General features: G+C 43.0%; 1 protein-coding gene across 1 annotated transcript in view; it reads left to right on the top strand.

The window, feature by feature from the left end:
* The first annotated feature begins 4,285 nt into the window (after nucleotides 1-4,285).
* Nucleotides 4,286-23,133, top strand: part of LOC138288098 (carboxypeptidase A1-like) — a 35,850-nt gene continuing 17,002 nt past the window's right edge. Inside the window, exons 1-8 of the mRNA XM_069229328.1 lie at nucleotides 4,286-4,439; nucleotides 6,557-6,638; nucleotides 8,077-8,211; nucleotides 12,974-13,072; nucleotides 16,671-16,772; nucleotides 17,780-17,878; nucleotides 18,751-18,852; nucleotides 22,085-22,175. Coding sequence (XP_069085429.1) covers nucleotides 4,375-4,439; nucleotides 6,557-6,638; nucleotides 8,077-8,211; nucleotides 12,974-13,072; nucleotides 16,671-16,772; nucleotides 17,780-17,878; nucleotides 18,751-18,852; nucleotides 22,085-22,175 — 775 coding nt within the window. The 5' untranslated portion in view covers nucleotides 4,286-4,374. The remainder of the gene's footprint in view (nucleotides 4,440-6,556; nucleotides 6,639-8,076; nucleotides 8,212-12,973; nucleotides 13,073-16,670; nucleotides 16,773-17,779; nucleotides 17,879-18,750; nucleotides 18,853-22,084; nucleotides 22,176-23,133) is intronic.

Genomic DNA, 23,133 nt, shown 5'->3' with positions numbered 1-23,133 from the left:
TGAGCACTGAGGCCCACCACCAGACACCAGCAGCACACTGCCTCCCTCATCCCCCTGCTTGACAGTCTATGACTGCATGGTACTATAGAAAAGCCAATTTCCAACCCTTCTTGTAATATTCTGCTCCACCCAAAGATGATGACATAAGGCCTCTGCCTTACCAGAAGCGTTGGCCTTCACCTAGAACATGTTAGTCAACCACTGTATGAAAGAAGCAAGGTTATATTATTCTGTGCCTCTCTACTTTATTAGGAGGCCAGACTGGGGAACGAAAAGCAGTCTCCTCGATCTTTTCCTGTCTCATTCTTCCCTGTCTCTTCTTTCCTTCGTCTCTGTCTCTTTCTCTTTCTCTATCTATCTCTGCCTGCTGTTCCTGCTGCTAAAATCCTTGAGGAGCTGGAGAAAGAGGCCACCAGCCTTCAAAAACCAGCCTCATAAGGCTTCAGCTCCCAGGGGAAATGCACGATGAACTAAATAGACAGTCTTGTCCATGCCTGGTGGTAGCTGTTGCTTCATTCTCCATTGCAGCCTTCTTACAGCTCTTGCAGTCCATATGCTGTCAGCTTCTTAGCTTCAATCGGCATCTCCTAGACTAGTCCTCGCATTTTGCTTTTCCCAGGGTTTTCTAACTTCCTCTCTGTCCCTCAGGATTGTACTTGCCTCAATTCCCCACATTTGTGGTCTGGCCAAGGACTGAACTCTTGCTTCACGTCAGCAAAAACATGAACAGTAGTTAGGGGTAGACACGGTCGCTTACCTGTTCTCTGTACCCCTAACAATACCCTACCCCAGAGGTCTTCAAACTGGGGGGCGGGCCCCCCTAGGGGGGCCTCAAGTGATCCCAGGGGGGAGGCACCAGCCTCTAGCCAAAAGGAGCATTATACAGAAATCAGGGCTTTGTTTTAAGCCGAAGCATGTTATTGCATCTTTAAAAAGCTAACAGCACTTCACTGCAATGTTTAAATAGGCCTAGACATATTTAAACATTGCCATCTTTATAAAATAACTGTGAAAAATTCAGAGGGTGGGGCCAATGATTTTAATTTTTCAACTGGGGGGGCGCAGCATTAAAAAGTTTGGAGACCCCTGCCTACCCTCAGTGATCACAAAGGAAGCAGCATGTAATTAATGTAACTAAACCAAAAAGGTCTCCAACAACCCAGTAATTTTTTGTAGATTCCTTTGCTTGCCCTTCCTCCAGCCTCTTCGTCAGTAAATAGGTTGTTGTAGGGCTAAGGGTGGAACAACAGGGGAACCTACTGATATAATCGTGGTTAAACTGTATGTGATGTCACTTCCGTAATGCCTGTGTTTTGGTGAGTAGAGGTCCTTGATCAAAGACCGCCCCTGCTACTTGGTTCGACAATTTTAGGGATTTTTGGCATCCTTTTGTGTAAGCATTTTGTTTAAACGAGGTAACCATCATGTGACATTACGTGCTAGTGAGTGCCATGATGTACAGGCATGTTGCAGGTCACAAGAAACACTAACAACCCGCAAGGCCTGGCTCTTTCAGGTCCTGACGTGCCACGTGAGCTTGCTGTTGCCGCAACCGCACTAGCTGTTGGTTTCCCACCGTCAGCCTTGACTAATTGAAAACAGCGCTCGAATGTGAGATACAGGCAGCTGTTCCCCCTACACACTGCCACGTAAACAAATCTCGGTTGATGAAACAATCAGAAATTCCAAGAGTTCAGAAAAAGGAATCAGTACCTATTTTAAATAGGATTCTTTCGTATTCATTTAGGAGATTTGTAAAGTGCCATTATTTACATAGTGACAACTTTGCAGCATTGGTTCATTAAGTGTGCTGGCTGGTTATCAGGCATGGGCTCTTTTGTCTTGATCGACCCGACGAGGGGTGGAGGGTGTCAAGCTGCATTTGGGGTTGAAGACATACACCAAGGGGCGGGTTACAGAAAGTGTCTCGGGATGCAACAGGTGTGTGCACTTGCTTTTTTCATACCTAGTGCACTATGGTATTACCAAAAGGCCCCAGAACTAGTGCAATCCTTCTGCAATACAGCTTGTGCCAGCACTTAATGTGTGCCGGTGGGATATCAAGGTAGCGAACCTTATTTATATGGGGTGTGGTTCCATACAAACGAGCCAAGCCTTTGTGACCATGTTGTATTTAAAACTTGGCAAAGAGGCCATCAGGAGGTGCACTGACTCTGTGCCACATACAGGTGACACACACCAGTGTGTCCTCCGAGATCATCCCTAGAAAGGACAGAAAGGATTCCCCAGGCAGCACCCTGCGGGTGGAGTCAGTCACTCACTGCACCCCCCAGGCAGGGGATCCTGCCCCCTCTTTGGAATGCAGGCCTGTTTGCCTCCTCCAGTGAAAGGTAAACCCTGGGTTCATACAACCAGTCTACCACAGGTAGATTGGACCATGGAAAAGCTGAGATTTCTTGATAGGCAGACACCTTTTTTTTCTAATATGTGATGAACTCTCCATGAACACTGCAAATCCTCCAGTCACACATCCTCATCCGACTTGCCTTTAGGAGATCTTGATTCCAGAGAGCCACCCTGAAGACTTGTTGGTATCTTGACACTATTTTATTGTGAATCTGGTACGCCATCTCCTCCCTCTAACCGGGGTCTGGACCTCATAGAGAGGAACACCGGGATAGTGTGACTTTGCAGGCACAGCTTTCTGCATAATTATTGCCACACAATGCACGATCTGATGTATTACTAGCACATTTCAACAAACCAGTTTTTCAAGCTCAAAAGGATGAAAAGTTAATACAAATCTGCACAAGTGATGCTGGTCAGTAGCAGACCCTGTGTAAATTTTAACTGGTCACTTTTTGTATGCAGGTTTTAAACAGGTACTAATGCGATAAAAGTTTTCCCCGTAAATTATTAAAGTGTGCTAAAATGACAAAATGGTGAAATAATACTGCAACTTTATGCTGCATCGTTTGCCTTGTCTTGTCACATGAGTTGGTCAACCCTGATGCAGAATTTGATTCTCCAATACTGCATAATTCCAGTGGCCCTGTTCATAACTTTGAAACGTGGGTGGTTGGGGATCTCTAAGCACCGTCTTAACTCGTTATCCAGCCCTCCTGGGGCGTTTGGGCATTCTAAGACCCTTTCAGCTGCCTGCCTCTGTACCCCCTCATCTTGCTTTGATCCAGGTTCTATTTGTGAGGCGGCTTCCAGAGCTGATCCCTATGGTGGGCTTCAAGCAGCAACAGTGTGTGAAATGGTGGAATAACCTTATCTTTCGTGATATGGTTACCTCACTGTGTCAGACCCAGCATCCCACCGGCTCTCTGTTATCCTAGGACTGACATAATAAACCAGGGTGTTCATTCACATGTATGTCCTAGGTGACCTAGAATGTAAAAGTTCAGTGAGAATGTACCTCTGCATAGAAATAATTTTTTGACACTTATTTGTGTGGCTTGTATTGCACACACTGTGCCATGAATTCTCTATAGGTGATTGACCATGCGTAGCAGAAGACGGGGTGCATAGTATTACTGAATGAGATGAGCACCAGGGCTTTCCTCAAATAGTGGAGTTTTGCTAGGGATTTGATGTGATGCAGAAGGCGGTTCAACAAAACAAATGCCTCAGTTACAGAGTCCCAAGGACTGGAGAAGATGGTAGAGCAGAGTTTGGTTGTTGACATTGGTCTGGCCATTTGGCTATGCAAGGCAGAACTTTTTACAGGATCATGAGGACTGTCCAGGGTAGATATTCCTAAAGGAGGCATATAAATTAGAGCCACGTGAGATCAGCTTGTACATAACGAGTATACATAATAATCATTTGCTTAGCCAATGGTTATCCTGAACAATTGTCCAGGATCTTGCATTTGATGACCAGCAGTGGACACTTGTCGGCCAGGCTGGGCATGGCTGGCGCACAAGAAGCAGAAGCTGTGGCATTCAACAGTAGCACCAAGAAGAGTCGGGGCTGTGAAGTGGGGTTTCCTGAGGATTTCCAGGGAGGATTACATCTCGACAGCCACCTTATGGCAGTGCCTCTAGAATAGCCTAAGTGGCGTAAACAAGAAGCTGGCACAACGGCCTGTCCAGCAAAGGCAGTTAACACGATAAGGTTCACGCGGGCTGATGAAATATTGCAGCAGGTGGTCGGTTCCCTCAGCTCACCAGAGACCTAGGATCTGGCCTGGTTGGTACGTCCCTGAGCCTTAGGGCGATGGGAAACAGAACAGATGGAAACCACGGGTCCCGGCCCCGCGTCATCCCTCCCAGCTCTGCCCCTCGGCCCCCTCTGCTGACGGGGCTGGGGAACCCGCTGCACCGAGGACAGATAAGATGACTGGCAGTATTTAAGCGGCAACCCGGCATCGGAAAGTCCAGTTCGCTTCCTTGTCGCCTGAAAATGAAGGGCCTGTTGGTTTTTTGCGCGTTGCTGGGGGCCGCGCTCGGCAAAGAAAATTTCGTCGGGTAAGCATTCACAACCACACAAACCAGGGGCTGGTGATCTTTACAACACCGCTGAGGGCATTTCTGTGCCCTCACAATAGGTAGAAATCCTGCACCAGCAGCAGACGCCCAGTTCGCTGAATCATGAGTCATTTGGTGCGAGGACACCAGGGCGCGCAGACAGAAAAGCCGAAGTGAAAGGCGCCGGCGCACCAGTGTGTGGTCAGCACACCAATTGTGACTGGATTTACCCCACAGAAGCACTTCGTAGATACGTAGAACGGAAGGACACACTGCATGAGGCTGGGCAGTGCAGACATTGTATTCAATGCTGTATAAATGTGACAACGTTTTATTCTCAATAAACGTATTGTGAATTAGTCCCATACCGCAGGCCTCCTCCTATTACGACCACCGGCTTTACAGAAGCGCTGAGGTCTGGGGGAATATTATGTATGTAATATCAATATGAAACACTCGCATTTAGATTTGAGGCGGAAAAGTAGGCGTGACATGGGCCTTATTACTCGGTCTGTATTAATTGCGTACTCTACGCACCGTCCTTTAAAGTTTTCTTCTAGTCGGTGGTAAATGCGCACTAAACAGCACAAGAATATTCAATAATGCTCCCGTTTTGCTGCAAGGTTTACCACGTGTTATAACATGGTCGCATGCTGGTCTGAATGGATCAGGACCACGGGAATTATGTGGCTGGGGTGGACCACATTATACTGCATGGTTGACTAAATTATGCAGCAAGAAAAGGCAAGTTATGCGGTGTGATGCAGCACATTTTTTGACAGTATTAATTCATTGTTTTGTACTTTGTACATTGTGCGAGATTTCCCGTTATTCGCACTGGTTTAAGTATACTCGGCGAAAGTAGTGTACAAATAATCTACACAAGCTTGCTCTGACTGCCACAAATACCGTTTGATTGGTTTGGCAGGGTGCATAAATGGTGCAAGTGGATATGGATTTTTTGGATGAGTGGTTGGAGCAATGCTGAGCACTGGAATGTAGCTGGTGCCAAAACGAACTTGGTAGACCAGCCTTGCTACAGCTCCCATCTTAGGGGCTACCACACAAAGTAAGGTTGGGGACAGATGAAGGCCTTTGACATTGATACCAGAGTGATAGAAGGCTGGTTGGAGAAGGAAGATGATAAAACACCCGGGACAATGCAGAGTTGACAGGAACCTAAGAATGATGGTGTTGGATTCTTAGAAGGGATACATATTTTGTGTTACCATGGAGAAATGAACGTGGGCCTGGGGAGAGCATACCATTCCTCTGACACCAGCCCTCTCCACTCAACATTTTACCTCATGTAAGAGGTTTAAGGTGACGCCACAGCCTCGTGGTGGCCTATAATGGTAATGTGTTCTGTTTTTTACTACAGTACCATGGAGGGTACCAAAGTATTTTGAATCAAATATATTCTTACTTCCCAATTAAATGGTAACTAATCGAGTCTGCTGGGATTCAACTTTCAGAGTGCACACGGATCTTTGCAGCAGGTGCTGTAATCCACTAAGTTATATTTCATGACTAACAATATATATATGATGAATCTTCTGTAATGTTGTCCATCTCAAGTCTGTAACTCATGTTGCCGGAAACATTTTAGCGGTCCATTGCCTTTTCGGATAGCCAGGAATTAGTGGAAAATCTCACAGCAAATTCTAGACCTGACTGAATAGCTGAAAACTGCTTGAACCCAACTCTGCTAGGACGGCGAACTCATTGACAGTAGCTTCTTTACTGCCAATTACTCCACATATTTTCTGCAAAATCTCTAACTACAGCGATAATGCCAATGGTAATAGTCTTTGACAGTGCTATTTAAAGGGCCTATCCACAATAGAAAAAAGCACAGATGTCGTTATCTAATTCACCTTTGATAAAAACCAACAATAACAGGCATCCCAGAATGTTCGTGGTTTGATGAGGTCTGCTTGGGTTTTGAGACCTATTGCTATCCTTTACCAGATTGGCCATTTAACAGGATATTCCAGTTGTTGGTTTATAGTGGGATTAGGGGACTGGGTGAAGGGTGGGCACACACTGGGCTTTTCCCTTCGACAACCTTGTCCATCAGGAGAAAGACATCTGACAGACCCTCTCTCCTCTTGCAGACACCAAGTCCTTCGAATCTTCCCTGCCGATGAAGCACAAGGAGCCCTGGTCAGAGGCCTGGAAGAAATGGAACATCTTCAGGTACGATCCAGGGTCAAAGGGCGAGGGGAGGCTTAGTGCCAAAGCATGCGGATGGATGGGTTTAAATCTCACTATCACTACAGTGTTTACAAAAGACGATTTACTAATATGTTACGCTGGGTTTGTGTTACCTTGGTGACGCAAACCTGGTACTAAGTGTTAGAGTGGGAATTACTATCGAATAGAAATCATGATTTGCATTGGATAGTACCCTGAAGAAATGGAAAGTTGCACCATGTGCTGTTTCGTACTATTTTGCATCAATGAGGTATTCCATGGGTGGTGCATGTGTGTTACCATGCAGTCACCCATGGATTCTGATGCAAATCCCTATCTGCAAAGTTTTGTACACAGGGATTTGCACCAACATCGTTTTTCCAGCTTTGCATGTATGCTGTATTGTACAGCACACATGCAAAGTGTGAAAAGTCTTCAAGTATAGTTGTTGAACTAGAAGGCCCCCTTTGTGTAGAAAACCTATGCTTTATTGAGTGCCCACACCCTTGTACTATTTCTCAAGGGGAGTATGTTGGCGCATGGCTACCAAAAGTGCACCAGGGCTAGGGAAGAGAAACAAAACACACTATATCTTAGCAGATGTGCACATTTTTCGCTCTCCCTTTGCAGCAAAGCAACCTTGGTGCTGAGTACCTTACGTCAATGAATAGTAAATTTGGGCTGAAGTCCTAGTACCTTTACCCTTACTCATAACTTTATCGCAGTCTGTACCCTAATACCTAGCACCTTTAACCTCATTTATAGGTTAGTACTTATACCTCAGTACTTTTATTCACGTTATACCCTTCCACATACTTTAGCACATCTACCCCTATTTATACCCAACACCTTTATCGCAGCCTGTATCTGATTACATCTAATCCTTTTTATACACCATACCTCTACTGCTTCTCTACCCTAGCAATTTAGTACCTATACTTCTGCCTCTGTTTATTCCCCTTCATATATTCTAGTACCTTTACCCCTACACATGCCCTAGTACCTTAATTGCAGCCTCTACCTTAATACCTCTAATTCTATTTATACATCAGTGTATCTGCTCCTTCTTGTCCCCTAGCAAGTTTACTCGTATTTATATGTTAGTATTGATACTTTAGTACTTCTACCTATGTTGATATCCTTGCATATACCTTAGTACCGCCAGTAGGTTTAATGGACCCCAGGAGTCCGCGGACCACTGGTTAAAAAATGCTAGCCTAGCACATCTACCCCTTTGATATACACTTGTACAAACACCATAGTAATTTTCAATAAAATGGTTTCACATATTTGATTGGTTACAGTGTCAGCGCAGAATATACAAACTGAGAATCCTCTCCTGCTTCCGGTTCCCCAGAAACTCCTCTCACAACATTTCATGTCTTATGTGTACATTTACTGGTGTATTTATTTTATTCTACTTCCATTTCCTCATTTGTAGGTGGACTTTTGGAAGAGCCCCAGGCAACCAGGAAGCCCTGTGGATATCAGAGTTCCCTTCCCCAGTCTCCAAGCCGTAAAAGTCTTCCTGGAGTCCAACAGCATCCAGTATGACATCATGATCGAAGACCTCCAGGTCAGTGAGCAAGGGGCAGAAACAGGCACATATCATACCCACTTTGGATAGGGAAAACGATGGACCTACTGGTCGAATCACTGTGGGAGCATAGAGGGTGCTGTTTGACTACTTTTCTGGCTGAATCAGGAAAGACAGAGAGCAGATATACCACAGCTATCTTTCAGAGTTTGAACTTTCATTATTGTTATTGGTTGGGCTTAGACAGTGATCTGCAATAAGGCTTCAGGCTGTACCAAATGTATTGCTTAGAAGTTGCTGTATAATTGGCCATCTGGTTGGATTAATAGCATAATTATCTTGATCATCGAGTTGCTAATTGGTGAAGCTCTCGGCAGCGCATGGATGTAACTACCAATAGCTACATTATGAAGCCTGGAAATCACTGTGGTGTGGATATTATTTTTATGTCAAGCCATACTTGTGGAAAGGGGCATGGCCAGTGGGCCAAGATGGCAGGTGCTTAAATCAGCATTTTTCCATCACCATCACCATTCTTTAAGATATTGCATGAATCCAAACCCTGCAAAAGTTCTCTTTGTGGACAAATTGTACTTTATAGAGACAAAGGACCAGTCAACCCCCAAAGTGAGTCCACAGAACATAGGATAGCTGTGTGGCCTGAGAGGCGTGGTGTCTCAACCTGGAGGCAGGAGGGAGTAGCTGTGACTGAGCACCGTATTTGGAAGGCTTTGGAGGCTGGGACCTGCATTGGGAGAGATTCATCCTTCCCTCCCCATCCTCCCCACTAACTTAGAAGCGGGGATGACAAAGGACAGGTTGCAGAGGCCATGTGAACTGCATGCAGCCATGTGGGGTGAAGTTCCAACAGCTGTGGTGGCACTGGTGCACCAAATAAGACATCCTTTGCAGATTTGTGTACACAAGACCATTCCATTCAGATTTCAAACAGGGTTCTAGAGGTGTTGCTGTCCTGCTGCTGAAGACATTCCTATTTACCCTATCAGACATACAAATTGATCAGTTGGGTTGATTTGTAATAGTGAGAGGACGGGCAGAGGGATGTAAGTGGACTCTTGCTAGCACTTACATCCCCCCTTTCCCACAAGAGGACATGCTTAAACACATCTCCAATTCAATACTCAATACACCACCAGGGATGACAATCTCATAGGTGGGGATTTCAGCTTATTAGTAAACCCCACACTGGATGTCAACAGCACAGTCTTTGAGAGCAGGTCAGGTCACAGACCCTTAGCATGTGAGCAGACTATTTACATCTTATAGACATGTGGCACCACAGGTATGAGACAGATGGGCAATTTACTTATTATTCAAATGCACTTCACATTTCAGTCCACCACTATCATTCAGGTGCGTATCTTCCCAATGGGACTCACAGATCACTTACGAACGGAGTTGTGTCTCCAAGGAGTGAATAGTGGTCCAAGAGGAGTAACATGGTTGAACTCTTGGTGGCTACAGGATGAGCACCTATGTGTCCTGCTCAGAGTATTTTGAATACAACCAGGGCTCACTTACGTAATATGCCTCCCTCTGGGAAGCATTTAAAATGGTTGTAAGAGGGTGTGCAATGTCTTACTATCAAGGAAAAAATAGGGAGAGGGAGCAAGTGCTGGGGGAGTTTGAGGATTGGATTAATCAGCTGGAGCTGCACCCTAGTCACACGCAGGCAGGGGGAAAGCATATACTGTTTGAGACATTTAAATACGCCCAAGGGAAAAATGGTAGACTAGGCCTGCTATGATTGGTTATACTCTCAGCGCAGAATATACAAATTGAGAAATTAAGCAAGCAAATTACTCTAGTATCTTGCCAAGAGCGAGGTTGAGGCAAGGTTGGTCCCCTAAATACAGGAAGGGTCAGGACAAGTGGTCACTAATGATATTGAGACTGAAGACACCTTTGCGAAGTACTGTGCAGAACTCTATGCTAGGCAGGACCACCCACAAATAGCGCAAGCATGTCCAGTAGCATTAGACCTCACCATGGGTATGCTTTTACAAAAAGATCATGCTGAACTAGACCTTCCAACTACTGCATAAGACATCGACCCGGCCATTATGGATATAGGGCCTGATTTAGATCCTGGCAGAGGAAATTACTCCATCACAAATGTGACAGATATCCCATCCACCGTATTACAATCCCTTAATAGCCTAAGGTGATCATAATATGGTGGACGGGATAGCCATCACGTTTGTGACAGAGTAATCCCTCCACCAGGATCTAAATCAGGCCCAAGACCTCTGGTAACATCCCTGGTCCAAATGGATTCCCAACTGAATTGCTTAAAAAAGTGGTTTGCTGCTACTGCCTCACTTACAGGTGCTTTGTGAAGAGGCATTGGCCTCTGGCATGCTCCTACATGACCTACAGGGTACCTAATACAATTAATGCCAAAACCAGTGAAATCCCTTACTCAGCGCTCCTCATATTGACCCATATTGTTAATAACTGTTGAAGCAAAGCTTTACACTAAAATCCTTGCCAGTAGATTGGCTAAAGCGATATGCCCGCTAATACATAATGATCGAAATGGCTTCATGCTGGATAAGAACAGTAGGCATTGTCTACAATTTCTTTGCATTGCTTTAGCATGCTTGTGTGAGCTAGGTGGCCCCGCAGCCCTGAATGGAGTACTATTCACCCCTTTTCCCATAGCACGCATTAGGTGTGAGGACTGTCTACTCTTACCAGCCCTATGCGTACTAGTCTTAGCACCTCTGGAGGAGTGGGTATCCCAGGATGCACAGCTGAAAGGCTTCCAGTAGAATAGCAGCATGGAAGACAGTGACACTTTAAGTCGACAACCTGCTTCTTTATGTTTGGCTTCTGAGTAAACAGAGCAAAATACACATATTTGACTGTAAAGAGCAGATTGATGGTAGAGCTGCTTAGCTCCTAGTTGCGAATTGCAGATGGCCCTTTTAGATTTTTGGGCATGATGGTGGCAGAGGAGGAGAGGAGATGCTGGAATTTCAGTACTTCCCCACCACAAATGAAAAAATAACTGATTGGCAGCCTTGTCACTATCCAATATGGAAAGAGGAGCTCTGTTTGTGATGGTTACACTTCTCAAGCTCTACACTGTCCAAAATATCCCCTGCCCACTTACAACAGTTACAATTTTTCCAACTCCTTTGGTCACTACTTTGTAATTTGTTATGGGCCAGTACAGGTCTCATTTTAAAAATGTGTGCAGAACCACCTGTGAGTGAACTGTGAATGTCTGACGTACAATAATATTAACAAGGACTCACAATTGGTCTCAATTAATTATAGGCATTTTATGACAGAACATATTCTGCAGTGTGGTTAAAAATGGGCCTCTCAGAGATGCACGATTTATATGCTCTACTATATGGAGCTTACAACTCTCGCAACTTGCCACCCATTATAAGAATCCCACTGACATGCTGGAATGCAGTCTTGCAGTAATTTAAGTGGCAGTGAACACTAACTAATGAAACCCCATCGAAGCACAGACCATGGCTTCTGTAAGTATCTGCCCTGAAAGGTTTTTAATCATGGGACCTCATTGGTATCTTCAAACTTGGTGATGTGTGGGGTTCGAGCAATATCAAAGCTTTGAAGCAACTACCATATTCATTCTCCCTTAGTACTAAATTCTTTAAATACTTGCAACTTCACCATACATTGGAAACCTACAAAGAGGAACTAGGGACAGTGCCGCTATTTAATCCTTTCAAAAGTAAATAAACGATGGAGCAATTGGGTGAAAGGGTATATCCAGGGTCAATAAATCCATTTAGCTTAATGCGCCAGATCCTCTTCTATAATTGAGGCTGAAATGGAAATGAAACCTTGGACAACTTGAAGATGTTGAATGGGTAGAGGTGTAAATGGCCTTGCACACTCTGGCCATCACCTCCTTCTTGAGACTCATACAATTTAAATATTTCCACAGAGTGTACCATCACCCAAACAGGCTACGACAGATGGGTAGAGCATCCTCCCCTAGTTGTCCACATTGCACAAACATGCAAGGACCATTCCTGCTTGGACATGCCTGGAAATTGTGAAATATTGGCAACAAATCCACCGGGAACACCCAGCCATGGTATGCCACCTTGGAGAGGTAGACCCCAAGATATAACCATTCTGGGAATTATGGATGGCTGGAAGTGTACATCAAGTTCAAAGATTCTAGTAGAGATTTGATTCCCAGTAGCTAAGTGGGACATAGCAAGAAAATGGATGGGTCAAACATCCCCCCCTCCTGATTGGGGGAATGGTGCAGATTTATGGATAATTGGGCAGCTTCAGGGAAGACGGTTTACAAGATCATTGGATGTAAAAGGAAGTACCAGAGAATTTGGGGTCTATGGTGGCAGGGAGAAAGCCTTACTGGACAAAATTGAAGAATGTACCCTTGCATATCTATCAACCACCAAGCATTCAATGAGACACTCCGTCCACTAGGGGGCAGGAGAGGGGAGATATTTGCCAGAAGGAGCCTTTTCATGGCTTGTCTGGTTGTAAGCACTATACCTGTATTGATTTTTAGAAAGCAATCAAAATGAATTATTAAAAAACATATTTGTGATCTTTTTGGTGTGTAATTCTGAAATTCTGAATACACCTGTCAGATGTATGTTGCTAGCTCCCCGAGTCTGAGCTGACATCTCTGTTGTCTAAAGATTATTCTGTGTTTCTGATCTGATACCACTAAATTCTATTTCTGTTTACATTATCCCTATGCTTTTATACTCACGCCTGATCCTGACATGCTCACAGACTTCATTGTGTTTTCCAGACACTCCTGGACGAGGAAGAGGTTGAGATGGCTCACTCACGTTGGTTGGGCCGCTCTACAGATTCCTTCAACTATGCAACTTACCATACCATATCTGAGGTAAGAAGTAACTTCACGTGGAGGCCATACCATTGGTAAGTGGTGGCTGAAGGGAGGGAGAGAAATTGTTCAAGGGGAGCTGAGATTTGGTGGGTCAACCTTGGGAAACATCAGGACAATCCATGACTAACAATGAACCCAGCAGATTTCATGCAAAAAGAGAAAAATCAGTTATAAATTGGCTTAAAGTGAACTTAGGAGACCTCTTGCTAGGGCAGTACTTCCGAAAATCTTGACGAACAAGAAGAGATTCAATTACAAAGCAAGCGAGATAGCATGATGCACATCCTACTGAAGGGCTTGGAGGCTTCCTCTGCCAGAAAAAAAAGAAAAATACAAACAAACCAAGTGTTGAGTTATCTCATGGTGCAACTTATCATGAAAGGGAAGAAAGACAAAAATGTACCTGGAGCAGAGCTCATTACTCTTCCGTGTAGGTCCCTATTATGAATCTCCATGAAGTTGCATGCTCATAAAACTTGCTGAATTATCCAGAACCGGCCAAAATCTGATTTCTTGAGCCTGTTTCAAACTGCAGAGTTTTCTAAAAAATAAAATGAAAACGAACGGGAAGACTTTAATCAGACCTGTTGCATGCTTTTGTAGGGCTTTGCAAAAAACATTTGTTGGACCCCATTTAGTTCTTAGTGGAACATTTGCCTATCCAACCCTTCTGCATGCATCTTGATTCTTGGAGAAATCCATACACTGAGGGCTGAGTGATGTAATAATGATCACAGGAAATTCATATAAAAGCAGATGCTTTCCACTTTATTTTCGCTCTGCTACGTGTAGCATCTTCCCCACCAAACATTGAGATGTAAATCACACGTCTTTATTCCCCTGTGAGTACCCATGAAGTCCAACATTCTAAACCAAGCTTTCATTCCATTCCATTGTAGTAGCAATTTTGTCACACTGATATGGAGTCTGCTGGTAGCCACAAAGGTTATTTTCTAAATATATATCTATATCTATCTATCTATCTATCTATCTATCTATCTATCTATCTATCTATCTATCTATCTATCTATATATGTATACAGATATATATATATATATACATATATATATATATATATATATATATATATATATATATATACAATTATATCTCTTCAATCAATCTTCTTGGTGCTTTGATCATCCAACTTGATCTGGTTACTGAAAGCTGTAGACTGTTATCTTCAAGGTCAGAGATTATTAAAGAAGAAGACCAATGAAGCGAAGTGAGAAGCATCTCTGGTAACAGACTTCCCAGGGCACTGGGAAGTCACCTTGTGTGGCTGACTACACTTGAAAAGGTTCAGCATCATAAGAAGCATCAGATTTTCTTTTGTGTATGTGTCCCGCAATCGTCACATCTCTTTTTCTGAAAGAGATGTCTTTTGCATGTCACCTCTTGTATGTACAAATTATCATTTTATGTTCATTAACCAAGTCCTTTGAATGAAGCATGTTTTTAACTTTATTCATTCAATACTGTTTTCACATTGAGCTCCCCAAGGGTTTCATGGTGCACTGCTTTCTTTAGTGGGCTCATAAAACATTCAACAAGTCCATTGGCCCGTGGCCATAAAGGTGTGATCTTTTGGTGCTTGATGTTCAGATGCTCCCAAAATTATTTAAATTATTTACTGTTGAAAGGAGGACCATTGTCAGATTTTACAATCGGGGAGTTCTGACAAGATCAGAGTATGTTGAGTAACTATAGTTGACAGACAACTGCATATGTGACAGACCTTGAGTTTCATTTCAATTTGTTCATCTAGATATGGAAACCAAAATCAGTCTTGGAGAGCTCTCTTTGTGGCAACAATACCTCAATGTTGTTTGTGCTCCACTTCAATCACAAACTCTCTGGAATTAGGATCCTCGTCCTCATAAAATAACTCCTTCCTCAGTAATGGACAATTCATCTTTGACATTTTTGTATTTTTGACATTCACCATAATTACTGAGAGTGCAAATGTGTATATTCTACAACTGAGGTGTAATTATGCCTTTTAACTTCAACCGGTCACTATCATTACTCTTGGCAGTAAAAATCTGGGCACAATTGTATAGTCGTACTCTTGCAATCTCAATCCCAACTGTTCAATTCAAGGCGGCATCTTGGCTTTTGGATTGCCAAAGATAGTCAGCAAAGTTTGATGATCAGACAGCAGCGTAAATGGTTTTCCATACAGGAACAGATGGAAATGTTCACAATCCCACACCACAGCCAAACTTTCTTTCTCTGGCTGTGAGTAAGCACATTCTACTAGAGACAAACTTCTACTAGCATAGGCCGCAATATGCCAGCTAGCATTTGGGCATCCACTAGGCTGTGCAAGTTTAGCACCTAAACTGACCGGGCTAGAATCAACCACAATCTCTGTATGAAGCTTTTAGTTAAAGTACGCCATTTCTGTAGCATTTTCAATGGCATGTTTGATTCTCTTGAAACTTTTCTCACATTCTTTCGACCATTCAAACAAAACATTTTTCTTTGTCAGCTCTCGTAATTGAGCACTAACAGTAGCAAAGGCTTATATATGTCTTGAACAGTAATTAGCCATTCCAAGAAACAATTGAAACATCTTGTGGGTTTTCAGCAATTGTCAAAGTTTGTACTTTTGCATGATCAGGCATCATACCCCCATCCAAAAAGATATGGCCAAAGAATTTCAGTTTTGTTTTATTAAACGCACACTAGTCGACATTCATAGTCAAACTGGCATCACTGAGTAATTGACTTAATTGTGTGAGAGCTTTATCGTGCTCTTTCTTTGTAGCTCTGAAAACAAATATGTCATTGCTATAATTTAATGCATTCACAACAGGTAGTATGACACATTGTTATTATCATTTTATTCTTCAGAGCCAGGTTGGGTGGGGGCGGCGGAGCTGGGCTGTGTCACAGGGAGGAGGGGTATATGCACCATGAGTGCGCATGACTGTTTGGCCAGCCGTGTTGAGCCAGCCAAACAGACATGCACACTTGAGTCATCTCCCATGGCGAGGGGAGCATTTAGCAGTTTTCACTGCCCCTACCGCCAGGGTTTTCCTGGTGGTGATGGGCAGTGAAAACTGACCTTCAGTTCTGCCCATCTAAAATAGGTGAACAGAATGAGAGGTCTGCCTCTGACAGCCCTTACTCCGCAGGGCTGTCAGAGGGGTTTAATCACGGAGGAGACGGAGTGGTCTCTGCCATGATAAAATCTAAGGTCTGCCCGCTTTTAAATTTGTGGGCGCACCACAATCTTAGTGGTATGTATACTCCGTTGTGATGGAGTAGACATACCATCAAGATTCAAATCAGACCCTAAGCAACTAGTATTATCTTTATCCAACTTGTGTTATTGACTGCAGATGTATTAAAAGAAGAGTCAGCCCAAATGGGAATATGACCTGTACCTTGTAAGTTACATAAATGTTTTGTAATTAGCACTGAACATACTGAAATTGTTTTACCAGCAGGCCAGAAAGGTACATTTTCAAATGATTACCCTTGAGTTATTCCGACTAAAATATGAATTTTACACCAGCATAATAAGACTCAAAGTGAAGAGAGATGCTAAACTCAATTAACACTTCTTCCCCTCTCTACACACAGATTTACGCATTCATGGATGCGCTGGTGGCTGAAAACCCAGGGCTAGTCAGTAAAATCCAGATCGGCAAGAGTTACGAGGGCCGCCCAATCTATGTCTTGAAGGTACGTGGAACCCAAAGATGTTACTGCTAGCACTCATACTGCAAGCAATGCAAAGGAGCTTGTCCTACAGCAACCTGCATATAATCATTGTCCAAAGATATAAGGTTAAGATAGCAGATCTTCAGTGCTCTGTTTATTAAGTGACCTTGCATCCCAGAATGTTGCCATTGATAAAGAAAAGTGCATTCTTGGTTGAGAATCCTGTAGCATTGTTTAGAGCAGTTATTGCAAAATATATCAATTCTGTAAAGATACATCTCAGTACTAAAATGCAGATTTTTATCAGATGTTTCAATACATACCCCCTAGAGATGGGGAGTTACATTGCTTTGGACCCCTAGCACTAAAGATAAACCATCCTCTTCTGTTGTTACTGTGTTGAGATGTGCCATTGCCCCAGTATTATCCTAGGCGACTAAGAGGCAAGTTAACTTGCAGTCTTTCAGCAACAGAATGTGAAATAATATTGCGGTGATCATATAACTCCAGATGACAAAGTCACTGTATCAATTCAAACAGTTATAGGCTAAGCCATTCCTGAAAATCAGATCCCCAGTAGTGCCAGCTTATCTTTACAAAAACTATTCTTGAGATGCACCCTGCCATATAAAACTGAAAGGAGAGGATCAGGAGTATATTAAGAATAATCTATGCCTTTTCAGCGGCATTGGCAGGTACATATAACACAGTAAATTAGTTATAAAGGGACTGAAATGAATACAGTTCAGGAAAAGCAGTTGAAGGCCAAGGGGGAAAGCGACATACCAAGTAGGGTATGAGAGTAATGATGTGGTCTGAAGCCACCAAAGTGTATATTTCATTGATGTCAACCCTCTAAACCATAACACATTGCAATATTCCTAGATGGAGTGCACCACTTCAATATGTAGTTGCCTCTTGAGCAGCTAATGGGTATGTTTTGCCTGCTTTCTTTTACTTGTTACCAAGGAAAACCCTGGGGAGATCTGCAATTCCTAAATCAGACATATTATCCTTTTTCTACACAGTTCAGCACTGGCCCCAACCGCCCAGCCTTCTGGATCGATACTGGGATTCACTCCCGGGAATGGGTCACCCAAGCCAGTGGACTGTGGTTCGCCAAGAAGGTACAGTATGATTGACCGCAGTTTGCTACGAGGATGCCGTTTGACTAGGTGGATGGCCATGCTGTGCCACACCTAGTGGCAATATGTGTAGAAGGTCTTATAGGAAGACAAAATTGATTGCATGAATTGGTCCCAGTGTGAAAGGTGGAATCTTGTGTTTGGTGGAGTTGGGATGATGAAGACTTCAGAAGGGTGGGTCATGGTTTCTGCATTCTGAGACTGGTGGGGGTCAAGAGAAACATTTTGGGATCCTCCAACTACATCTTGGAGAAGCTAATCAGGGGAAAGCAGCACAGATATTACAAATAACTCTAAGACATATGAGCATAACCAAGCAGGTGCCTCAGTTGATGGGAAATGAATACGTACTTTAGAAAAAATGAAATTGTGTTTGCTTCTATTGGTGCACCTTCATTGACTGTCAAAAGGGCCCACCATATCCTTTGTGTAGTTTCCTAATTTTCCAGACAAGCATGACTTGTCTGCTGCCTTCTGGAGCCTGTGATGTATCTGTGTTTAATCTCTGCCTTCCCAGCCACGGCCACCTTAGGAGGCGCTTCTACTACAGGGGGATTGGAACCACTGGCAACATCTCATTGCAATTGTTAGTTATTGCCAGGACATCTTTACATCAAAAGTTCAGTGCGGTGTATATGTAAACAAATATATACAAATAGGCATATGTATATACATAAACCAATTAGGTAAAATAGACAATTGGGCACACATGAGGTCCACAACATGCAAAAGAGAGAAATTATAACCAGTGTTAATCGGTACATCCTTCCACTCTTTGACCATGACCTGGCACAGAGATGTCATGGCTTAGACTGCCTCTGTTCACCAGTAATGCACTGTTGTTCTCCTTTCAGATTGTTGATGATCACGCCAACAATCCCAGCCTCCTGAACAGCATGGACATCCTCCTGGAAATTGTCACCAACCCTGATGGTTTCGCATACACCCACACCTCGGTAGGTTATGCCAGTGGCATCATGTTTTACGAAATGAAATACCAAGCCAAAGTAATGCTTTCTGGTACAGCTCATTTGAAATAAAGACAACAGTGTTGTGTCATTGACATTTTACTTGTATAATAGTAGATGTATATATAGGGCTGTTTTTATGGTAAGGTAGGCATGTTTATTCTGCCTCTGTATTGTATGCCCTTTCCCCCCCTGTATTAGAAGTCTGTAGTCATTGGCTTGATGTCCTTGTAGGGAAGAGTAAATGCTCACACTGCCCCTTTCAGTTTACCACCTTATGCTGTAAGCCTGTAATCTTTGATAATAGGTCATTGGGTCATAGCAAAGATAATGACAGCATTCTTTATAACCAAATGAGATCAGAGTAAGAGGCAAATACTGTTTGTTGTAGTTTCTTCAGCTTAGATTGATGCTCATTGGCTAAACATCAACAGGAGTGTTTAATTTCTTAATTGATCAGAACCCTGATGTCATGTTTCCTACTAAAGCATGGTTAAGTGATACTTTGGGTCCGGACAAAGAAGCAGCTCTACCGGCTCGCTATTGTTTTTCCAACGTGGATCGCGTAGATAGAAAGAGTGGGGGTATCGCAATCATTTTTAAAAATAAGATTACATGTAAGACCGAGAAACTTCATATCCTGGATTGTGAGGCTTTGGTGTTCTCCTTTGCTATATCAAATAAATTACGGGGGCTCTAATTTACCATACTTCAGGGACAGTAACTGGTGCTCGAATCTCGTTGAAGGGCTAGCCCAGCTATTCTTAAACATGCTAATTTTACTGCTAATGAAGATTTTACCATACATTTAGAGGATAAAACTAATACTATGGCAAAGTCCTTAATTGATTATTTCTTGGCCTTAGATATTAAGTTAATTAATAATTCTCCCACTCATAAAGCTGGACATCTGCTGGATCCAATATTCACAAACTTGAAAATGGTACAGACAAGTATGCCTGTACCTTTGACATGGTCTGACCATTTTGCAGTTTTCAGTTGATTCTTTGCTGCAGTGTCAAGAAAAGCAGTTTGTCTCCTCTGGCTGAAATTGGGAAAAACTAGATATACCTCAGTTGAATGCTATCCTTGAGGTGAATTCTCCTTTACTATGTAATTCGGTGGTATTAGATGCACCTGTGATTGATAATTCGCTCAGATCCTCTTTAGACACTATGAGACAGCAGATTACTAAAGTATCAGCCACTTATTTTGGCATACTGAAACGGCTCAGAGAACCGTAGTTCAAGCCTTAGTTATCTCTAGGCTGGACTATGCGAATATCCTTCACTTGGGCCTGCAGCACTCCTCCTGCGCCCCCCCCCATTAAGTTTTCTGGTACTGCTAGTTTGTTAAGGTCCCTCCATTGAGCAGCAGCTGCAATTTAAGGCATTGTGCTATACGCACAAATGTCTATATAACACCGGACCTATTTACTTGAGATCCATGGTCTCTCAATATTCCCCAAAACTCCTGCTGAGGTCCAGCCATCTGAAGCTGGCTATAATTCCTACAATCAGGAAATCTCCAAGGACGCTGTGCTTTTTTCTGCATTAGGCCAAAACTCTGGAATTACTTTCCAGCAGCACTGAGAGAATGTGGTTCTTTCCTTGCATTCCGATAATGTTTTAAAACTTGAGTCATCTGGTCTTTAAATTATTGCCCCTTCTTCTAATAATAATAAGCATTCTGTCAATGGGGTACAGTGGGAACGAGACAGCACACACACACTTGCCTCATTGGCACTGGTACCCTTACCTAGTAACACCTCTGGATCATTAGAGACACCAACAGTGTATGATTTCCTCAAGAGCCAGCACAAATGTTTGGCATCAGCAATTGTTACGACTCCCTCACAGATGCTCAGTTTGCTCCCAGCTTCTCGTCCCAACACCCTTATTGCGTTTTGCCTTTACCTCTGTAGTTCCCTTCTTGGGTTTGCCATATAACACATCTTATGCTCCTGAGTACTTGTTTCAACCCCCATCATTTTCATCCTTCCTCAATATTGTGGCCTAAATATTGAGGAACAAAATAATATGAAAGTAAGTGCACATACCTGAGTATATGTTTACTAAACTTACCTCCACATTTACATACCTTGAAGATGTGTATGAAAAGTCAAAGTACATATATGTGGAGTTGGCTCACTAAACCTATACTTACCTTCACAATGGTTTCGTCCTCAGTATTTAGTTCTCATGATATTTTATAGTCAATATTCTGGTGGAGTATCATCAAAGTTTATGCACTCTTTGAGCAGACTCTTGTGCAGAGACATCTCTTCAGCATGAGAATGAACATGTTTGAGACCACTTGAAGATTCTTACCCGTTGGGACAAAAATATATAAATTCTGCTCCAAATCCCCTAGCATGTCACGTACGCTCACAAATGTGCTGGATATTAGCTGTAACTGAAGTCTCAGAAAAAGCATTCAGTCAATATTAGCCAGTGGGCAACACTGTAGATCTCATGGTTCCAAAGACTAACCATTTTATCATGGGGCTTTGTTCGATTTGAGCTCATGCAGTTGAGCTTTTCTCAGATTAGTGACCAAGCACCAAAGCATCTCAACTGTAGTCAGGAAAAGATATAAACTGCTGGCAAGCGGATTCATCCATGTAAACTCAGAGAAAGGTTTGGTGCAAATTTAGAGAGCCTTTCACTTCACTGTTGATGACAGATTCTCTAAAAGAGCAGTCATAGTATCCTAGCAATATGAGGATCAAAACAATTACCATAAGACAACTTTTTTAGTGGCCAACATAGAAATGAGCTTGTGCTTCCATAATAGCCTCCAATGGGGATGTGTTAACATCACTATAAACCACAATCACCAGTGCAGCAATTGTGGTTTTGGCTGCACTTATTACCAGATACACACAGACATGGTACTGATTTTGAATTGGGTGGTAAAAGAAAATCTGAAAACCTCTGGAGCAAAGTCTATAATTGTATGACAATTGTAAGACAATCAATTGCTGTAATTTCTTCCACCACAGAATTCCCCTCCTACTTAAGCATTTTGCCAGAAATCTCAGGATTTTCCATTATCATTCAACTGAAAATTAGACGAACAATCAAGTTTGGACTGTTTTGACCTGGTTTTGTGGCAATGTGATCAATGTGCTCATTGAAAAGAAAAGTGATAGCACATCCGATTGCGCGTGTTCTTTCTGACAGTTGCTTATGAACCTCTTCTCTATGATCAATTACAGAACCGCATGTGGCGAAAAACCCGATCCAACAATGCTGGATCCTCTTGTGCTGGTGTTGACCCCAACAGAAACTGGGATGCAGGCTTCGGAGGTAATGTGCACTTGGATATTGTACATCTTTTTGTCTTCAAGTCAGTTTTGTTAAGATGGGAAATACTGAAAGGGTACTCAAAGCACATATGTTTAAGACATTTGGAATAAGGTTCAGTAACGAGGATGGCTAATAGCAATATTCTTCAGGGGTTCATAATTTCATGAATAATCCAGTGATGGGCTTGTCCACCAGTGAGTGAGACAACCTTTCAGTAAGCAGCAATCTCTTAAACTGAGTGCTGCTGCCTTCCAAAGAGTAAGGCAACTATGCTACCCTGCTAGCGGCATCTCTTTGCAAGAGTTAACCAACTATTGCAATAAGTGGCACTACTTTCCAGTCAGTGGAACTGCCTTCTAATCAGTGATACTTCCTTGCATGGACTTAGTCTGCTTTCCAAAGAGAAGCACAGTTTACTAGTGATTGGCACTGCTGTTAACAGTGTGAGGCAACGTCCAGTAACTCAATTGACACTGCTATCCAAAACTTCAGGGAACTTTGAAATGGTCTGTACTACTTTAAATGTGTGGTATAGCTGATCTTACAGTTGATAGCACTGTCTTCCAGTGTTTTTTCTCTGTGTTTTAGTGAGCGAAATGAAGCTTTCAGTAAATTTCAGTGGTTTCCAGTGAGTGACACCCACTTTAAGAACTGGTGCGTGTGTGCTGGAAGCAGTCTAGAAGGCCCAAGGATTCCCCCAAAGCACCTCAAGGTTTAAGGTCCAGCGAAAGCTACATAGGGTGGGCGTGGGGACAGTAGCTTGCTTGCTCCTCTCTCCGTGGAGAGTTGGTTCAGAGGATTTGCACCAACCCATCTGTTTATAGGTCTCTGGCCGCATAATCATCCCTCAACACTGATTTCAAACACACTGTAAATTCAAATCCGCGCTCTATAGCTGTTCTATTGTGCTGTCATTGCACGTTTTCTTGTTACTGTTAAGGAAAACGTAATACAAAGA

Source organism: Pleurodeles waltl, chromosome 4_1 (genome assembly GCF_031143425.1).
Source record: "Pleurodeles waltl isolate 20211129_DDA chromosome 4_1, aPleWal1.hap1.20221129, whole genome shotgun sequence".
NCBI lineage: Eukaryota > Metazoa > Chordata > Amphibia > Caudata > Salamandridae > Pleurodeles > Pleurodeles waltl.
Note: the sequence above shows the minus strand (reverse complement) of the source record. Positions and strands in the feature narration are given on the sequence as shown.